This window comes from Pleurodeles waltl, chromosome 7, assembly GCF_031143425.1.
Source record: "Pleurodeles waltl isolate 20211129_DDA chromosome 7, aPleWal1.hap1.20221129, whole genome shotgun sequence".
Taxonomy (NCBI): domain Eukaryota; kingdom Metazoa; phylum Chordata; class Amphibia; order Caudata; family Salamandridae; genus Pleurodeles; species Pleurodeles waltl.
Genome location: NC_090446.1, coordinates 218,752,455 through 218,771,666, shown reverse-complemented (window position 1 = coordinate 218,771,666; position 19,212 = coordinate 218,752,455). Strand labels below are relative to the sequence as shown.

General features: G+C 39.6%; 1 protein-coding gene across 1 annotated transcript in view; it reads left to right on the top strand.

Annotated features, from left to right (window-relative positions):
• Positions 1 to 19,006, top strand: part of RAE1 (ribonucleic acid export 1) — a 96,467-nt gene extending 77,461 nt beyond the window's left edge. The window contains exons 6-12 of the mRNA XM_069243592.1: positions 3,094 to 3,180; positions 3,331 to 3,402; positions 7,067 to 7,174; positions 7,365 to 7,471; positions 7,560 to 7,635; positions 9,502 to 9,696; positions 18,012 to 19,006. Of these exons, the coding sequence (XP_069099693.1) occupies positions 3,094 to 3,180; positions 3,331 to 3,402; positions 7,067 to 7,174; positions 7,365 to 7,471; positions 7,560 to 7,635; positions 9,502 to 9,696; positions 18,012 to 18,098 (732 nt within the window). The 3' untranslated portion in view covers positions 18,099 to 19,006. The remainder of the gene's footprint in view (positions 1 to 3,093; positions 3,181 to 3,330; positions 3,403 to 7,066; positions 7,175 to 7,364; positions 7,472 to 7,559; positions 7,636 to 9,501; positions 9,697 to 18,011) is intronic.
• Positions 19,007 to 19,212: the final 206 nt, after the last annotated feature.

Genomic DNA, 19,212 nt, shown 5'->3' with positions numbered 1-19,212 from the left:
TTTTGTTGTTTCATCCAGGGTTCACTTTGCAAAGTAAAACGTATTCTTCAGATAACTGCTGATTAACAATATATGTGTGAAAAAGCGTACTTTTACTCTGGCTCTAAAGAATATTATTCTTACTCTTAAACATTGCACAAAAGTTAAATAGTGAAGCTGGTATATTTATTTAGATATCAGTTGAAACAGGTTATGCATTTGATTTGTTAAGATATGTATACTCTTGGATAGAAGTCTGTGTGTGTACACATTGTTTGTAAACCTTTTTTTTTTTTTTTTTTTTACTTTTAGCCAGCTTGCAATCACGAGCTTCTTGTTGTATAATATATCCCTCGTGCTTCTCAAACATAGGCTGCTGGGCCTGAATATTGGACACAACAAAATACTTTTACTCCCATTTAAAACATTGTACTTTTCCCTCTGTCCGTGACCTCTTAGTTGATTTGGTGGCAAACAGTTATATGTCTTCAATCTCCTACATTTTTCGATTTATTTTACATCATTACATTTTCGTAATCTTAGTGATAGCCTTAATTCTATACTTAATTTTATATGAATAATTTACATTAAATTAACTTGTTAAGTTAAATATTATTCTAACTGTGAATTATTTTAAAATAACTTTAAACCTTATTCTAACCATGATACTCAGCCTAACACTATTTCTTTAAACACAGCACATGCAAATGTCATTTAAATTGCATCTATTTAATTAAATGATATGCCATATTTCAACTGCAAATCTAATCCCTACCCTGAATTCAATTAAACTAATATATATATCCCTTTTATTGTGCAACAGTTCACATTTTATAGTCATATTCTGAAATCTAATTGCATGAGAAAGTGTATAACCTTATTGGTTTATTCATGCTGGCCTTCACAGTATAGTTAATTTTATGTAAATCTATATCATATTGAATTATTTATATAGAATTATATTCTGGACTGTAAGTAAAATAACATTAAATTGAGGTGCGAAATTGTATTAAAAGCCTAATGGTGAGTTTAACCTTAGTATCCTTTAAATAAATTTAATTTGAGCTAGTTTTATCCAATTATTTAGGTAATAAGCTTAATTGAAAATATTGACTCATTTTAAATTAAATATACACTTAATCACATTCATTAATTTAGCATCGAGCATCAAGTCGGATCCACATCTGAGCCAGAGTTATTTTTCTGGGCAATTCGTTCCTGCAACGTCCCCGCCCATTCAGAGTAATCCTCCTCCATTTTGTCATCAGTCCTAACCTCTTGCATCCTGTGTTCTTACGCTAGTGCCCAGACTCCCATATCTTTGCTTCACTGTACATAAGTAGGTTTCTTCGGAGACAGCCATGATTCTCCCGTACAAGCCCCAGCAATACAAATTTGTGGAATACTTCACTTCCCTTTGGGCTCGGTATTAGGTGTAACAGACAGTGTTGCACCAGTGTTTTTTATATGTATATCATTCACGTCCCCAAGCCGGCTGGTGACCATGCCCCAGTAGCTTCAAGTCTGGCTAGCCCCATGGCATATGCAGAAAGTCTGCTTCAGCGCTCGCACACCTAGGGCAGGGATCTGGTACTATATATATCCTACCCAGTCTTTTACGTGAGAGATAGGCTTGGTACAATACTTAACAAGCATTTACAATGCATCGGGTCTCGCATTTCCTCGTGTTAGAGCCGATCGCATTGTAAACTCCTAACCCGACTTTTCACCTATCGGGCAAAAGTGCATTTATGCACTTAACCCGAAAAAGTGAAATCAAGTAGTAAAGCTCTCGACTTCTGCCAAGCGAGATCGGGCTCGTAAATTAGTTAAAAAAAAGTCCATGAGCCCGATGGAAAACAGCGAGCCTCGCATGTTTTCTGTACTTGGTCGCTGCGCTCGAGGAGGACTTGCCACTGGAAAAGGCATGACATATGCGTGCCTTCGACTAATGAAAGCAAGCCGATTTAATTAGGGAAGCCCACGAACCAATAAAAAAGAACTGACGTGAAGTTGACAGGGCTCTGAGCCCTTTTCTAAATACAAAAGAGTCTCCCTGCTATACGCATGCGCGAGCGCATGCCACGCAGGCTCGACCCTAAAAATGGGTTCATTTGAATCATGCATTGCTAGAAAACCTACTCATCAATGCACAGGCCTTTGCCCAATAACCTTCAGACATGATTTCTCCTAGATCCCTGTCTAGCCATCAGCAGGGCCACTGGTCTATCTCTCCTCATTGCTCCACATATTCTTGTAATGAGTCCTTTAGTGCTTCCCCCATCTAAGAGTACCTCCAATTCAGAGTATTGCGTGGGGCCTGTGGAAAACGAGGCCGTATGTCTCTAGCTGTTTTTTTGAGTTTGTCAAAATGTAAAAATTGTCGAGTCCCCACATTGTACGTTTATTGTGCTTCCTCGAACGTAATGCACGTCTCTTCCGGGAATACGCCCTCAAAGTGTTAGTCACCCTCGATCCATGCAGCCATGAACATGACCTGGATCTGTAGGGAAGGTCTCAGACACCATAGTGGCAGGCTCTTTGAAAATTGGGCCTACCGCAGGACGCGACAGACCACATATGTGCGCCATCTGTTGTATTATTTATTGTTTCTAAGCTCAGTACTACATTATGCGTCCCTTAACATTTTCGGTTTTCCTACCACTGAGAAAACCATGCATTGAGTCCAATATATTTAAAGTTTATGCTTCAGATGAAAAGAATGAGCATATCAAATGTCTTTGCCTTCTGCTGACTATATATAAGGAGCCAAGAAAAGGGACGACCTCTTCATGAAAAGGCTGTAAGATTATCGAGATGGGGATAGCTGAAGCTCAGAAACTGATTGAAGCTTTGCATCACGGGATACTGGCACACAAGTGGCAGTCGCTGCTTCATGTCCAACTCCAGTTTGTGCCCTTTGCACCTTTAGATGTACCTGGAAAAGTTTGCAATTCAAGACAACTTTGAGTCCCTTACAGTCCAGCGGCTAATTGTGACATCCATATTCTCTTTATTCAGGAAACATTTGGCATCCCACAATTTGAAAATGGAACATCTAGTTTACCAAATGTAATCATATAAGCAAATGTTTGTATTTTGTGTTTGTTTTAGCATGAATCTCCTATCAAGACCGTCCACTGGATAAAAGCCCCAAATTACTCGTGTATAATGACTGGCAGCTGGGATAAGACATTAAAGGTATGCTCTGTGGAATAGAATGCCGTTTCTGCTGTTTTGATGGCTCGCTCTAAATCTTTTTGCAGGTTTTGATAATGACCAGTCCCTCAAGTAAAAGAAGTGGTTTTTTTTTAGCCTGTATCAATTTGTTGCATGTTGTTTTCTTTTTAGTTTTGGGACACACGATCCCCGAACCCTTTGCTGACATTGCCGCTGCCTGAAAGATGCTATTGTGCTGATGTGGTGAGTTCATAGGATCCAGAACACAATTACGGAGCAATAAATAAATACTTTCTAAAAGAGTTTGTGTACCTGGCCATTAGAACTGTGGTGTACGCATTATTGTATGTTAGGAGGACCAGTGTCTTCATAGTTTGAGGTGACATAATAGTGTGCTTGCATTTTGCACACATTTCTAGCATTGGGGTGATTTAATATTTATTTGTAGTGAAAAATAATAACAATCAGTTTACACACTATGTGGTACCATCTCAATAAAATAGAAACAAGCGTAATCGAGATACAGTAGGCGATGAAAGTGTTACAGCAAATACATTGACAACATATCTAATGCCAATCACTTGGGTTCACACTAGAAACTGATCTCACCTCAAGGAACACATCACCAAGAAAACTAAGAAGGCCTGGTGCTAAAAGTGAAACCATTTATACTAGACAGCGACTTTAAAAGTGCTGTTTAAACCCTGAAACTCCCTCAACTGACTGTTGTCGATGGTCTTCCCTAAGGCACACAAGTCTCCACACGCCCCCATTCCGGCATCAAATACACCGCACGGTGTCTCTTCAAGGGTGTAAAGAAATATGACCACATTGCTCTCATTCTTGTGCAATACCACTTGGTCGCCTTGCTGCCCTGCAATATCTTCAAAAACAGATGCATCCGCTACATTGACTTCATGACTGGCACCTCCTTTTGTCTGGCTCACAGGCTAAGCATCTCTAGTGACTTTTGACACCCACGTAGACACGATCAGACAGGATAGAAAATGTAAAAATTAAAAAGAAGGTAACTGGCCTTTTGCATTTATGCAACCAATATATGGCACATCATTCCTTTATCTCTCTCGACTGCCTCTACACTGCTGTCATTTAGGAAAGCAGAAAACACACCTCTTTAAGGACAAACTTCCACTTTTATAGCATAGCTACCACGTTTGGTACATTTTGATTGCAACTTACACTTTCACCCTGTAGAGCTCCCCACTGTGTTTTAGCTAGGTTTGCACTATAGAAATAGAATATACACACATACATATATCTGCGTTGTACATTTATAGTGACACAGTATAAACATATTAATTGTACATGTTGTTTCATGTGGATAGACTGTTGGCAAGTTAGGAACATATGTCTTAACTCATTGGTAGCAGTGATGCTGGAATAATACGTCGTAACTCATTGGTAGACATGATGCTGGAATACTACATTTGCAGATCTTATTGAGATCATAGGAGAAATAGCATTCCAGATTTTTCTCAGCACTCCATTGGTATTTTAAGAAGGATGGGGTTTGTGGCTGGTATTTTGGGTCCACAAAGTGGAGAACTTTTGTGTACATTGCAGACTAGCTTGAAAATACTCTTAGCTTGAATGGTCAGCAGTTGAAGCATATAACTATTGATGTGTTCAGAAATTGAAGTTTTGTCTCAAGAAAGGCAGAGGTCTACAGGACAGTCCAGGCAAATCATTGCTGACGTTTACAGAGAACCATATATCACACTTGTTTCTATGAATGTTAGTTTTGATGGAACATTAAAAAGGCTAGTCTGTTTTAGTTATTTTTTGGTCTTGTGGTTCTGCAGAATGGCTTGTGTTTAGTTCCTTTTAACGTATGATAGATACAGGTTATTCGTTTCATTATGATACTTGGTTTCTTTGCTGCTCTCATCATGGTCCTACTAAATTCATGTTCTCTTCCAGGGGATCCTCATCAGTAGTCATAAGCACTGAATTATTCCCACCCACGTGCAGGGACCCCGGAGCACAGAACACATATATATGTACATAAATATACATATATATAAATGATACACATATACATGCAGCCTGTGTCATAAAGGTTAAAAAAAAGTCTCATTTTCGTTAAGTTTTCTCTTGATAAATATTAAAAAGAACTCCAGAATTTCTGAAACTCAGAAAGAAAGGAGACATAGATAACAGTTCAATGTTTCATTGAAGAGAAAACTGTAATGAAAAGCACAGACATTTTTAGCCAATAGGCTGCATTCAGATTAACATGGAAAAGCAAATAAAGGGCACCGTCCGTGCCTTTAAGGCCCCAGAGATCGCCAGTATCCCACCATGCCTCAGAGGTCAGGCAAAGGTGAACTGCTGTATTCGAGGTTCATCATAAGGGTTACTTATGACTTTGATGAGGATTCCCATGGAAGAGATTTAGGATTATAGGTAAGTAACTTAACCTTCTCTTCCGCAGGATCCTCATCAATAGTCATAAGCATTAAATAGAGTAGCAAGCCCATCCCGTACCCCCGTGGATGAAGCGAAGGAGCTACAGCAGTTGACCAGATCATTTAAACAGGTTTGGTAACAAGGCCTGTCCTACTTGGGTGTCTGCACTAGTATCTGAATTGAGACAGTAGTGTCTTGTGAAAGTATGTACCGATCTCTATATCGCTGCTTTGCAGATTTCAGAGATGGGGACATTTTTCAGAAGAGCTGTTGTTGCTGTCTTGCTCCTGGCAGAATGGGCTTGGCAGAATGGGCTTGGCAGTCAATTGTTTATCAGCCCACTAATAGGTAAATACAATGCAAGAAACTATCCATCTAGACACCTAACTGTCACCTTTGTCTCACCTCTGAGGCATGGTGGGCGACTGGAGGTCTCTGAGGCTTTAAAGGAAAGGTGCCATTTATTTGCTTTACCATGTTAAAATTAATGCAGCCTATTGGCTAAAAATGTATGTGCTCTTCTTTACAGTTTTCTCTTCAATGAAACATAGTCCTGTTATCTTTGTCTCCTTTATTTCTGAGTTTCAGAAATTCTGGAGTTCTTTTTCATATTTATTGAAAGAAAACTTAATGAAAATAATAGATTTTTTTTTTTTTTTTTTTTTTTTTTTTTTTACCTTTATGACAAAGTCTGAATGTATATGTATATTAATTTATATATATTTATATGTATATGTGTTACGTGCTCTGGGATCCCCACACGCAGGTGGGAATAATTCAGTGCTTATGACTTCGATGAGGATCCCCTGGAAGAAAACTAGGATTTACAGGTAAGTAACTTATCCTTCTTTTGCGTCTTTTTAATGAAAGTATTCTTATGGTTGCAGATATGTGGAATAAATCTAAACTCTAGGTTTAAATAAACGGACCGCAATACAGCTTGGAATTTATTAAAACAATTGTTTTGATGTATGCCTTTATCGACTCTGACTTTAATGCATGATAAGATTCAGGTGGATTATGTACTGAATTCTAGCAATGGCTATATCACCATGTATGTCTCTTTGCCATTCGATGACTGCCTATTTTAAGAGAAATAAAAAAGAAGAGAAGCTGAAAGTTTTCTCTTCATACCTTTTCATTCTTAACCTTACATTTCTTGTTCTGTAAAATAGTGTTATCTTTTTTTTTGGGAGGTGAGTTACCATGTCAGAACTACACTCTTAAGAAAATTGGAGACCGTTTTTATTCATATATTGATGTCTCAATTTGTGCAAGAATATTAAAGTTTGATCGTCCCAAATAAGTCAAAACTCTCTTAAAGTCCCAAGAAATTAAAGAATGGCACAGATATTATGTTTAAGTGTGTTTGGACTGTGAAAAGAGTAAAGGGTCCTGTTCGTAATTTGCTTTGATGTATCTGATCCAGGCATCGTATTTAATTCTGACCACATGATGTGCACTTGCTGTGTTGTAGGTTTACCCCATGGCTGCTGTCGCAACTGCTGATAGAGGTCTTATAGTTTACCAACTAGAGAACCAGCCCTCGGAATTCAGGAGGATAGATTCCCCTCTCAAACACCAGGTAACTTAGTCAATACCAAAAAAGCAAATAGGACCTCTCTTAATTAAAGACATGGTATGAACCTTTCTATTCATCAAAGCATTGTGTGTCTGAATTTCGTGTCATTTGCTGCATAACATCATTTCCAATCTGCATCATGAAGGTGTAAAATTCATTTCCAGACTTACCTCTCCTATTTTTTTCTGATCAGCACCGCTGTATTGCCATATTTAAAGACAAACAAAATAAACCCACCGGATTTGCTTTGGGAAGTATTGAAGGAAGAGTGGCGATCCAGTACATCAACCCGCCAAATCCGTAAGTTTCGGCGAACCTCTCTGTTTTATAAACTTTTGCTTGTGTATATTTTAAACAAAATTAAAGGTATCCTCTGTTTGCTTTTTAGCACGAAAGATAACTTCACTTTTAAATGCCATCGTTCAAATGGAGCTAATACAGCACCACCTCAAGATATCTATGCTGTAAGTGTTTCTTTAGATATTTGTGTTTCACGTATGTAGTTCTGGTTTCTTTATATTTTCAAGAAAATTGAGATATCCAGCAACGGATTTGTCACCACTCCGTCCCGCAAGAATGCAAAGATGGAATCTCATATATGCAAATAATTTGCTTTTTATTCTGCTGCTGGAAGCACGTTAGTGCAGATTGTGTACTTCTTCAGGAGACTGCTTCAACGCAGATCCAGTGAAGAAAGGCGGCACCTACAATATTCGTTAAACCATTCATATGAAATGTAGGCAAGGTCCGCTGTAAAAAAAGAAAAAATATATATAAAAGTAAAAAATAATGATCTGATATGCTTTCTGCTGCTGTTACAAAATGATGTACTCTCGACTGAAACCAAATGTACAGAATCCCAACTATACTTGTACAGTGAAGAGGCACCACCTAGGTAGATTAGTGGGAATATGCTCTGCTTATGGATGGAGCACTAAAATCTGTTAGGCATTTTTTTGTGACACTGCTTGCACCAACCAACCTTTGCCCCAGTGAGCAGAAGCCAGAGTTGAAAGCCAAAAGTTACCATGGGGACCAGTAGCTATCTTACACCATTCAAAGGCACAGAACATTGGTGCAGATTCCAATCATCAGCCTTTCTGCCAGCCTAAAATAAAGCAAGACCATTTCTTCATTCCACCAGACCCGCCAGACCTGCCAACAGAAAAATTGCCCTGCTTCTCAGTGATGCAGGATTTCTTATGTCTCTGCTGAGTATGAAACTATAGACTAGTTTTATGGTAGAGCACGCTCCTATGGTGAGCATGGACTAAGTTTTTAAACCCCCGTAATTCTGTACCTCTACTCCTCCTTGACATGCCGTTACCAGATACCTTTCCTCCCCTCAGAAGTCACTGTTGTAGTGTACCATGAAAATTCATGCACGGACAGTCAGGCCACAGAAAAGGACAAATAGATTAAATAGGGCAGCATAGACTTCTGCACACCCAGTAGTGACTGGTAATAAGTAGCCCTTGGAGTCCCAGGTTATGTGCTGGTGGTCTGTGTTTAGAGATGCCCTCCTTTAGTCTATGAAAGTGTGATACTTCTCTTGTTGACTGGAGGACAGAGCTGTAGATCTTCGACTATGAAATCCCTGTGAATTTCCACTATGGCAAGTTAATTGTTGTGGCATTAATTTTAAGTGATTCGCTATGCCTTAAAGATATATCTTGTCTCTTATTACATGATTTTAGTCTGTTATCCATTGGGATGAATCGGATAGTGTCTTTGAAGGTCTTCCGCAAGTGAGAGAAGGGAAGACTGGTTATAATTTTGAAAATCTTTTTCATTCTATATCCCTAGATAGAAGTTGTGTGTGGTTAATTTCTAGTCATGTATGCTAACACATGCTTGTTTATGCTTCTGCAAATTGACGAGAATAATCCTGCCTTCAGAGTGCTTGAAATATTCATTATGACGAGCACATTCGGTTCTGTTTTTTGTTTACAATGTGTACAGTTTGTTAGGCCTCTTTAAACAATGTTCCTTCACTACACCTGATTTAGGGAATGTACTGGACCTAATGCTGCCGCAAGCTCACGTCTTTAAAGTCTGACCACAGGTGATTTATTAGTCTGATCATTTCATGAGCCAATGTGTAATACTGGTGAACCACGTCCCCTTCTTGAGCCCTTACACAAACATTGACATTCCTCGGACACTAAAACACTTCAGCGTCCTACCTGGGATGATTTCGTTTTCAGTATTTGTTTTTATTTTTTTTTAACACAAAATGTGATTTTATTTTTTCGGCTTGTTTTTATTTTTTATTTTCATTTGTTGCTCAATTCTAATCAAGCTTTCATTTGTTTTGTTTTCTTGCTCAGGTGAATGGTATTGCATTTCATCCTGTACATGGTACACTAGCAACAGTTGGTTCTGATGGAAGATTCAGCTTTTGGGATAAAGATGCAAGAACCAAACTGAAAACATCTGAACAGTTAGATCAGCCAATATCTGCCTGCGCCTTTAATAATAATGGAAACATATTTGCATACGCATCCAGCTACGATTGGTCCAAGGTAAGACACAGGTCTGCTCATTCGTCTAATAGTTTTGCAGTTATCTCAAATTCTGACTTAGATGTTAATACCACTGACCTACTTTATTCGATTATTGTAAGACCAACCTTTATCCGAACACATTTTTCGATAACATTAAACCATGGATTTTATAGCTGTAGAGGATGACTTCCAACTGCCTGTAAAGATAGTTGGTGAAGCCGGAAGTACACAGTAGTTTATTTGAGAAGGTCAAATAAAAGTTACTTTAAAAATGAAGGGAGCCCTCACACTAAACCTAAAGAACAAGTGCATGAATATAGCAAGAGCTTATAATTTTTATTTTATTTTTTGCTGGCAGTTACGCAAATTAATATAACAAGTCTATTACAGAAACTGGGTTGTGCGTAAGAAGTGACATCCTACGCTCGCAATTATTGGTCATACAGAAGAGAGCGAGTTTTTTCATATAAATACATTCAGTATACTGTATATGTAAATGGTAGCATTAACCACTAACCATTTATATCATTAGAAACACTTTACTTTAAACAGTAACCATAATGGTAAATAAGCATTCCTATGCTGTGTTAACTTTACAAATGCAACACTAGCATCAGCATAAGGTGCCCATAGAGGCATTAAACTATTTTGCTCGCTCATCAAACCATTTCAGATAATCCTACTTCACATATGAAATCCCTTCTAGGTCTGTGACCAGAAGGTCTTCACACACAGTAGTTCTTTCTAAATTAGCCCACTTTCTCATGTCAGATACCTAAGGCTTTTGAAACTATACAGTAAACCTATTCCTCTCATGGCTATGCATAATCTTGCAAGTATGTGCTTAGGTCAGGAATCAATAGGGATCAACCCTGCCAGGTGTATTGTAGTAATGCAACTTTTCTCCACTCTTAAAATCTTCCACATGACACAACACTACAGCTTAGTAATGAATCAAACAAAAATCGAAGAAGATAGAATACCTGTAGACACTAGGATCTTACTACAAGCTCCTGATAAATGTGGAATAATGTTCCACCAAACTACCTTTTCTTACATTTTCTTTGGGGCATCCCCATCCCTGTTTATTTGATGGCCTACATACCCTTTTTCTAGGCATACCACAATTCTCTAAAACCCTTTATACCTTGAGCGAGGTTACATTGTTTTCTTTTTGTTGGAATAATATGTTGGTCTGTGTCCCTGGAAATAAGTACATTTTTGCTCCCATAATGGGTTGATGAATTGCCCTTTGGACCACTCCAAATGTTGACGCTAGTTAAAAAAAGCATGCATTTGAGCCTGAATTTTCGTCTCCGTATTAAGAATGTTATTAAGACATGGGATACACTTGCTTAGCTTTACGATTTAGTGATGACAAGTGAATAGTAGACGACCGCATTCCCCTGAGTATCGTCAGGTTCTCACAAGTTCTGAGTGGGAAAGGGGGTATTGAACTAAGATGCAAAAACTCGACTTTTCATATTTACCCATGTTCTGAGGCCTCCGGTAGCCACTCAGAAAGAAGCCTCTACTTCTCAAATTCCCTCCTCATCTAACCTCAACAATTTCTTCCAGAACTCCTCTGTCGGTATTTAGAAGCGTTCCACGCTTTCTTCACTTACGGGACAACATCTTCATAAATAATTATTTTGCATGCAAACGTCTTGAGAATTTCAGCTTCTCACAACACAATCAAGGATACTAGACTCCTCAGCCTATCTTATCATGCTTAGGAATGCCATAATCAACTTTCAAAACTCGGTCGGGGAGATTATTTTGATTCAGCTTTAAATGTTTTTGTGGAGGCCAAAAACATGAACAATCCTTGGCCTCATGCACATTTAGACAAGACTCCCTGCTTTTTATAACCAGTTCTGATGTAGAATACCCTTCCACATTAATGGGTTTAGCTTTGTCACATGCCAGGTGTAAGACATTGGTTTATTACTTGAGAGGTATGAAAGCCCTACTCAAATAATAACCTCAGTTTGTCAGGGCCAACTTCAAAATTTACAAAAAAAAAATCTTGTGTTAACCCTCTCATAGATTGGCAAATAGCAGCCAGGCTTAACTGAGAGGTAATGTGTAAAGTATTTATGCATTACTCAAACCGTAATAAAGTGAAAACCTCAACAGAAGAATAATCCCAAACCAGTTTATAGCAAATAGACTCCAATTTAAAAGATAAAATGACACCAGCGCAACAAAAATCCAATAAGTAGAACTGGAGATATGAGTTTTTAAGTTGTTATGTGAAAATAGGGGCAAAAAGCACAAAATGCCACTCAAATTTGTTTGGTTGCCCTGGCCTGGGAAAAAGTCACAATTTCAGGCTGATTACAGGTTAGATACAGGGACAGAGTTCGTCCTTTTGAGGAGTTACTTTCTCAAGTCTGCTTGAAGCTGCTGTTCGCACTGGTGGGGGCCTCAATGACGTCATTGTTAGCGGCGCAAGGAGCAGGTTGGATGTCGTGAAAGGTCGCTGTTGCAGCCTGAAGAGCCAGTCGTCGTGGACTGTCGCTATCAGTGCAAAGTGGCACCATATCTGGAAGAAATGCACAAAACTCCATTCACAATCATGTGACCCAGGACACTGCCAAAAAGGCAGTTTAGAGAGAAAAAATGCCAACTTCTAGAAGTGGCATTTTCAAAATGATAACTTACAAACCGACTTTACGTTGAAAAATGCTTTTACATGATGTTTTGACATTCGCAGGGCACTCTGGGTATGACAACAAAGTGGAATTAATATAAGTCACACCACCCTGGATTTCCCTGTGTCTTTAGTATTAAGAAATGACTAGTGTTGCTAGTGCTTTGTGGGGACCTGCTGACCTAGAGCCCGAATACTCTACCCTTCCCCAATGATAGGTGAAAGGAAACTGGGATTTATTTGGGCATAGTTTTGACATATTGAGGTTCAGAGATGGGTTAAAGGTGCCATTTTGCCTCCCCCTGAGGGAAAAAGATTGCCGGGTGCCTGAGGGTGGGGCTCGATGCCAAGACATGCCAGTGGCTCCTCAGCCAATTCATTTTTTCACTTTTTTCCCCCAACAGTATGCTTCCTGTCTCCTTGGGGATGGACACATTTGTGGTTAATGTCCCAAACCTGCCCGCAAGAGGAGGCAGAAACAGTCTTGGACATGGGGAATTAGGAAGGGGTACCTGTTGCCAGGACAATGGACGCACCCCATCCCCTAACTTTTTTTTAATATTTTCTTTTTTGTTGTTGTTGTTGGTCTTATGTACTTTATGTCCAAAGAGTGCAGAAATTGGGGCATTTGCCCCATGTTGACCAGCTCAGGGGATATGCCAGAAAGCCTGAAGAAACAACCTGGAAAAAATGTAAAAAGGAATGGGGTGCTTGGCTTATCCAGCCTGGCATTGGGTTCCACCTCTCCATTCCTGCATCAATGTCTTTGCCCCTTTGGGGGGCAGATTAAAATATTAACTTCCAGTCTTTCTGCCCCAAGTGTGCAGAAAGCCTCCTTGACACAAGGGCAGAGTATCCATAAAAGGAAGGATGTGAGGTGCTGGCCCATCTTGGCTTTGGGCCCCACCCTGAGGCACCTGTTTCTCTTTCTGACCCCCAACAGTAAAATGGGGGTCTACTGCTTCTTTGTCTACCCTTATGTCAAAACTGCACCCAACAAAATCCAAATTTCCTCTCTTGCCATGGGCGATTTCTTTATTTGGACTTTGGCTGCGGGTGGGCAGAAAAAAATCTTAGGTATGGGCGTGTGGAAGGGCAGCTCAATGTCTGGACGGGCCAGTTCCCACTACTTTAACCTTATATTGGTGTCCATTGGGCTGCCTGCCCCTTGGAGAGACCAATACGGGGGTAAACACTCCGATGAACCCTTTTTAGGGGGTGAGTTGATTGATGGTGTGGGCTTGGTGGCGGTGTAGAGGGAGGGTGAGAATACTGATGTTTGCACAGGCCAGATCCAAACCTTATAACTACTTTAAAAATCTCGGCTGTTGTCTAGTGGGACATCTGCTCCCTGCAGGGACCGATGGACGGACCCCCCCCCACTAATCCTCCTCCCTAGGACGGCAAAAACATTAACTTGAACCTCGTGGTGGTGAGAGGGTCTGATGCCAGGTCGCGCCAGTCCACCACCTGATCAGTTTTTCTTTTTCATTTTATTATATTCATTAATCTGTGCCAAGTGGGTTCTCTGACACCGAGGTGAGCAGAAAGATAGTCCTGGGCCCTTGGAAAGGGAATGGGTGACAGGGGGGCTTGATGCAGGGACAGTGAGTCTTGAGATCCAGTTAATCCACATTATCTTGAACTTCCCTGTGTGATTAGACTTCTAAAATGTCTTGAGTTGGTTGCTTCGTCTGGGTGGTAGTCAACTCTGGGCCATATACTGCAGGCATCCTGCATGCAAGAAAATTAATATTTGTTTAGTCATATCCATTGCATTTGCAGGACATTCTGTGTAAGAAAATATACTAGTATACATGCAAGCCGCAACATCCTGGATATTCCTTGGTCTTTATTTTTCAAGAATGTCCAGTCTTAGTACCCATGGAGCAGGACACAGAGAGGAGTTTGTGTTTTTGTAGATGGTTGACATTTGGAAGACATTCAATGTAAGAAACAGTAGTGGCCTCCACACTCATCACTCCGCCCTGGATTCCCCATGGTGTCTGTTTTTCAAAAATATCTGAGGTTGGTAGGTTTTCAATAGTGCCAGCTAACCTGGGGACAAAATACCATAGCTACCCATATTCCCAGAATAATTGAAATTAAAAGGAAAAATCTTGATGTTTTCATGTTGCATTTTGGAAACTTTTCTGTATCCAGTGATAGGCCCACCCACACAAGTGTAGTACTATTTTTATAGCATGAGATATATTCTTTGTACAACCTTACTTGAACTACATCCCTTCTTTCTTACTCTGCCACAAGTTACGCTACCTACCTTATAGACTTTTATCAGTGGATACCTACTCACCCAACTCCATTCTCTTTTGTCTCAAGTCTTGATGATTATCTCGCTAATTTTACACAATGTGGATCAAAATATGGACATATTAATAACCTGCTAATGTACTTGAGTTACCACAACCAGAAGAAACAGGTAGCCACTTCCCTGTCATCATCATCATTCACATAAAGCCATTTGTGTTGATTCACATGTATCACGTTCACTTTTCACACTGAGTAACGTAGGGTTTATGAGCTCTGTGCTAACTTACCCTTTCATATTTGGAGCACTCTTAAACTCAATGCATCCCAGGTTTTTAGTTCAGTCTAATGTGATTTTTATTTTTTATTTTTTTACAATTAATGTCCTTGACAATTTTTCCCTTTAACATCTTGAACACTATTGATGTGGCATCTACAACAGGAGTGGTCCAAGTCAGGCGCTATTGACATGGAGGCCACAACAACATGCCCAGGACAAGGAATATCCCTCTGGCGGTCGCTAGAGGGATTCTCTTTATTTTTTTTTTTATTTCGGGTGGGGCTGCTAGGAAACCCAAGGCTGTTTTTTCCCCTTTAATCACGTTCTGTGCGCACTGATGTCATTATTGTAAAATTGAAACTGAAATGAGCTGATCAGCTCATTTTACTTTCACTTACATTAGAAAGCCCACGAGACACCAGGGAATTTACAGTGGGGCACAACAAACTGGTGGTGGTGTGTCACCCTAACATTGGACCTTACCCCACCGTACCCAAAATGGGTGAAAGTCTTTCTTCCCCTCTTGGGGTGAAGATAAGGGGTTTGTCTCAATTTGATCCCTTGAGAGGGATAGAGGCAGTAAGCTCACTAGATACCAGGGTTTTTTTAAATGGGCAAGAAAAAGAAAAGGTGGGCAGCACACCAGAGCATTGGACTATGCCACCATTCCAGAAGCGGCAATAGTCTTTCTGCCCCAGTGAGCAAGTAGGATATTTGCTTTGATTGGGAGTTTTCCCCTAATCTGTCCCTTGATGGGTAGAAAGGCCACGAGACACCAGGGATTAAAACGGTCCTAAGAAAGGAGGGAGGGGGGGTATTGGACTGTGTCTCCACCCCAGAACCGGCCCAATAGTCTTTCTACCCCTGGGTTGATTTGAGATTTACCATATTTGTACCCAGTGGAAAGAAGAGCTTCCTAGATCCGAGGGATACATGTTTTTGTTTTTATTAAAAGAAGAAAAAAGCATGGGATGTGGGTGGGCTGTCTTGGCTCTGGGCTTATCACCCACTCCTACAGCCCCAAAGGTCTTTCTGCATACCTGAGTTCAGAGCATCCCCGTACCCCTGGCAAGCAAGAGGAAATTTGGATTCTGTGGCATGTAGTTTTCATATATGCACTGGCAGAGTGGAGTTATTTCGAATTTCCTCTTACTTGCCATGCTGAATGCTGCACTATTATTGTCTAGGATTGGCCTCCACCAGGGAAACATGTCTGAAAACAAGACACCTAGTGGAGTCCAGTGTGGCGTCTCACTTGTGTGGATTTCATGACATCTTCCTACCCACATGCTCTTCAATCCTCCGTTTTCAGCAAAGTAAAAATATGTAGGTCTGACTTTCTATTGGAAAGACATTTTTTTCTTTAAAACGTTGGTGCTGTTAGACGAATTTGCTTGAAATTTTTCCCCAAAAAAAGTTCACTCACTTTGGCTAATTCACGTAAACTTTCATGTCAAAGTCTTTAGCTGGGGCTTCAGTAAAAATGGGTACATCCCAAAAAATCAGTTTTCTATTTTTATTCCCATAGGAAACTTTGCTCTCCGAAATTGAAAAAACAGCAGAACAAAATTACACTAAATTTGGTAGAAAGTTAGAAGTTTACTCAAAGTGTGATGTTTGTATCTGGTATAAGTCCGTTCAGTAGTTTTCAACAAAATTTGAGTTGGAAAAGCTGCTCAGGGTGAGTATTTAATTTCCTAGAAAAGTTACGAAATTCGTGCACTGTTTTGTTGAACAGGAACCCCGTCATACCGATAATTGAACAAAATACTCAAATCCTATTAGGAGAGCGAGCCACAGGGGCACTGCAGTAACACGCAATCTGATTGGGCTACTGCAGCGTATTTGCAAAATGTTGCAGCGGTCATTACAGGACCCTGGGAATTGGTCCCCATATCCTGAAAAGTTTTTTTTTTTTTTTTTTTTTTTGTAAAAAGTCAGGGGCATCCTCACCCCCAGCTGCTTGTGTGGTGCATGGGGTATTGGCAGGAGAGACTTGCCGCACAGAGATGATAATTTAGACAGAATAAGTTTACACGTAATTCAAAGCCATTATAATATTTTAATTGTGCCGTTATGATTCATTTTACTATGATGTGTACTAAAACTACAAAGGTTTCTGAATCTGTTCAAAATATGCCTGCCAGCAAGGAAGCACTACTACTATTCTATTAAATTAGAGGAGATCTTTTCTTTTTTACATTTGAAATTTTTCTTCCAAATATATGGCTTGCCACATAGAGCCAGCACGTTTTTTCTTTTTCTTTTTGTGGTATACACTTGAAATAAAAAATAATAAAACAAAAAAATAGCCTTCGCCTGAGAATGCCAAGCCCGGCCCATTGCTAGTTTACTTTTAGCTATAATTTGTTTCTTGTAGTTCAGTGCCAATTTCGGCATGTGTGTGGACAAATGAAAGAGTAGGCTGTGAATTTCTGGGTAGAAGAACAAATACCCACTTTCACGTTTTTATAAACTTAGTATATTGGGACTGTCTACCATAGTGGAGTGGGCATAGAAGCTAAGAATAATGCTTTGAGATATGGAGATTTCCAGCAAACTGAAACATAAAGATGGCCACTGACAAACTGATATGAACTGCAGGTGATGAGTTTTAATCCTGCAAGGCCAACCCAGCTTTCATATCTTTAGCTTTGGACTATTAAGTATTAATAATTTGCGTAATATAACCCTTTGTATTTTTCATGCTTATAAAGGATAGGTGCACTGAGCAACAATCACTGAAAAAGACAGTAGGTATTAGTCTAATGTGCTAACACAGGCAGGTTAGAAAATTAGAGCAAGGCGCACAGATGGAACCTGTAAAGTAGTCCCATGTACAGTTCCTTGCAAGCATTAAAGTGCAGATGGACGGATACACCCAAACAGCCAGTAACATTAGGTGAGAGAGTTAACTCCATTGGGGAGAGTCGAGGTGATTGTCTCAAGCGAGACTGATCAAAGAGAGCGAATGGTTGAAAGGGATGAACTGAAAGTTCCACTGTTTGTGTATTATAAACAAAGCCAAAACCTGAAAACCGGTCCTGATTGTAACTTACGTATTTAATTGTAGATCTGTTTGTTCGTATTTCCTACTTTTAACTGCTAACTTGTTTTTTTTTCCTCTAGGGCCATGAATTTTATAATCCTCAAAAGAAAAACTACATTTTTCTGCGTAATGCAGCAGAAGAGTTAAAGCCTCGAAATAAGAAGTAGATGGGATTGATGTACAGTATGCTTTCGAAATGATTTTCTTTCCTATGGAAATCTGTTTTGGACCAGAAATGTGGAGCAGGTCTTGTAACTAACATCCATTGAAAGTTATATCCGAACCCAATGGAAAGCACTGTGTAGATATCTGATGTAGATATATCAGTTGCTGGGAAAACACAGAACGTCTAACTTTTTGAGACTCTGCATAGTCATGAGCATCTTCTTTATTAATTATGGGTGACCCACCACCAGATGATACTAGTTGCAGTTCATATGTGTACATGATTTTAACCTCAAAACTCCTTATTTGCACATTGTAAGTGTACTGTGCAAAACTGGACGGAAATTAATTATTTTGGTCTTCCCTTGGAACGAATGGCAGTTACCCGTGTAATTGATGTACCGTCATGTTCTAATTCAGCAGTAGGATCCATCTAATAAACCAACAGAAATCTAATGCAGACTTACTGTCTTGGCACTGAATCTATAGCACAGTCATGCAGTGCTTGTGTCCTATTTTTACAGTGCCTTTTCTAATCACAGCACAAGTGCTTGAAAGGCACGTGTTTTGTTTGCTTTTCTACTCTTTTCTCACAGCCAGGAGTATTGTACTGTCCGTGGGAGAGCTGGAGCTCCTATATGTTAAAATAACTGCGAATGAAAACCGTTCTTTATCGTCTACATTTTCAACTGTTCTTGTTTCTGTAACTCCCCTGAGAGCAGCCAAACATATATTTGTTTTCTTTTTTTAGGCATGAACAGTGCTTACTCCTGTTAATAAGTGTTTGTGAACGAGTCTGGGGTCGGCATGTCAAAAGATCTGCCTTAATGTATAAAATGTATCTATAATAACATCTTGACGCTTATTCGTGTATTGTTTTTTTAATAAAGACAAGCATTTTTGTAGACCACTTTGTGTGTACCTTTAATGTTAAAATAAGTTGCAATAATAGGTTGCTTCGTCTTGGGATAGCCGCTTCCGGTAGTACATATAAACAAATGTCCCACCCCTTTAAATTGGTTATTAGTCACTTCAAAATATTGAAGATCACATAATTCTACAGGCTCTTGTGGATTAGTACATGTACTGCTCACTTTAGAGGAGACTGCTATACCG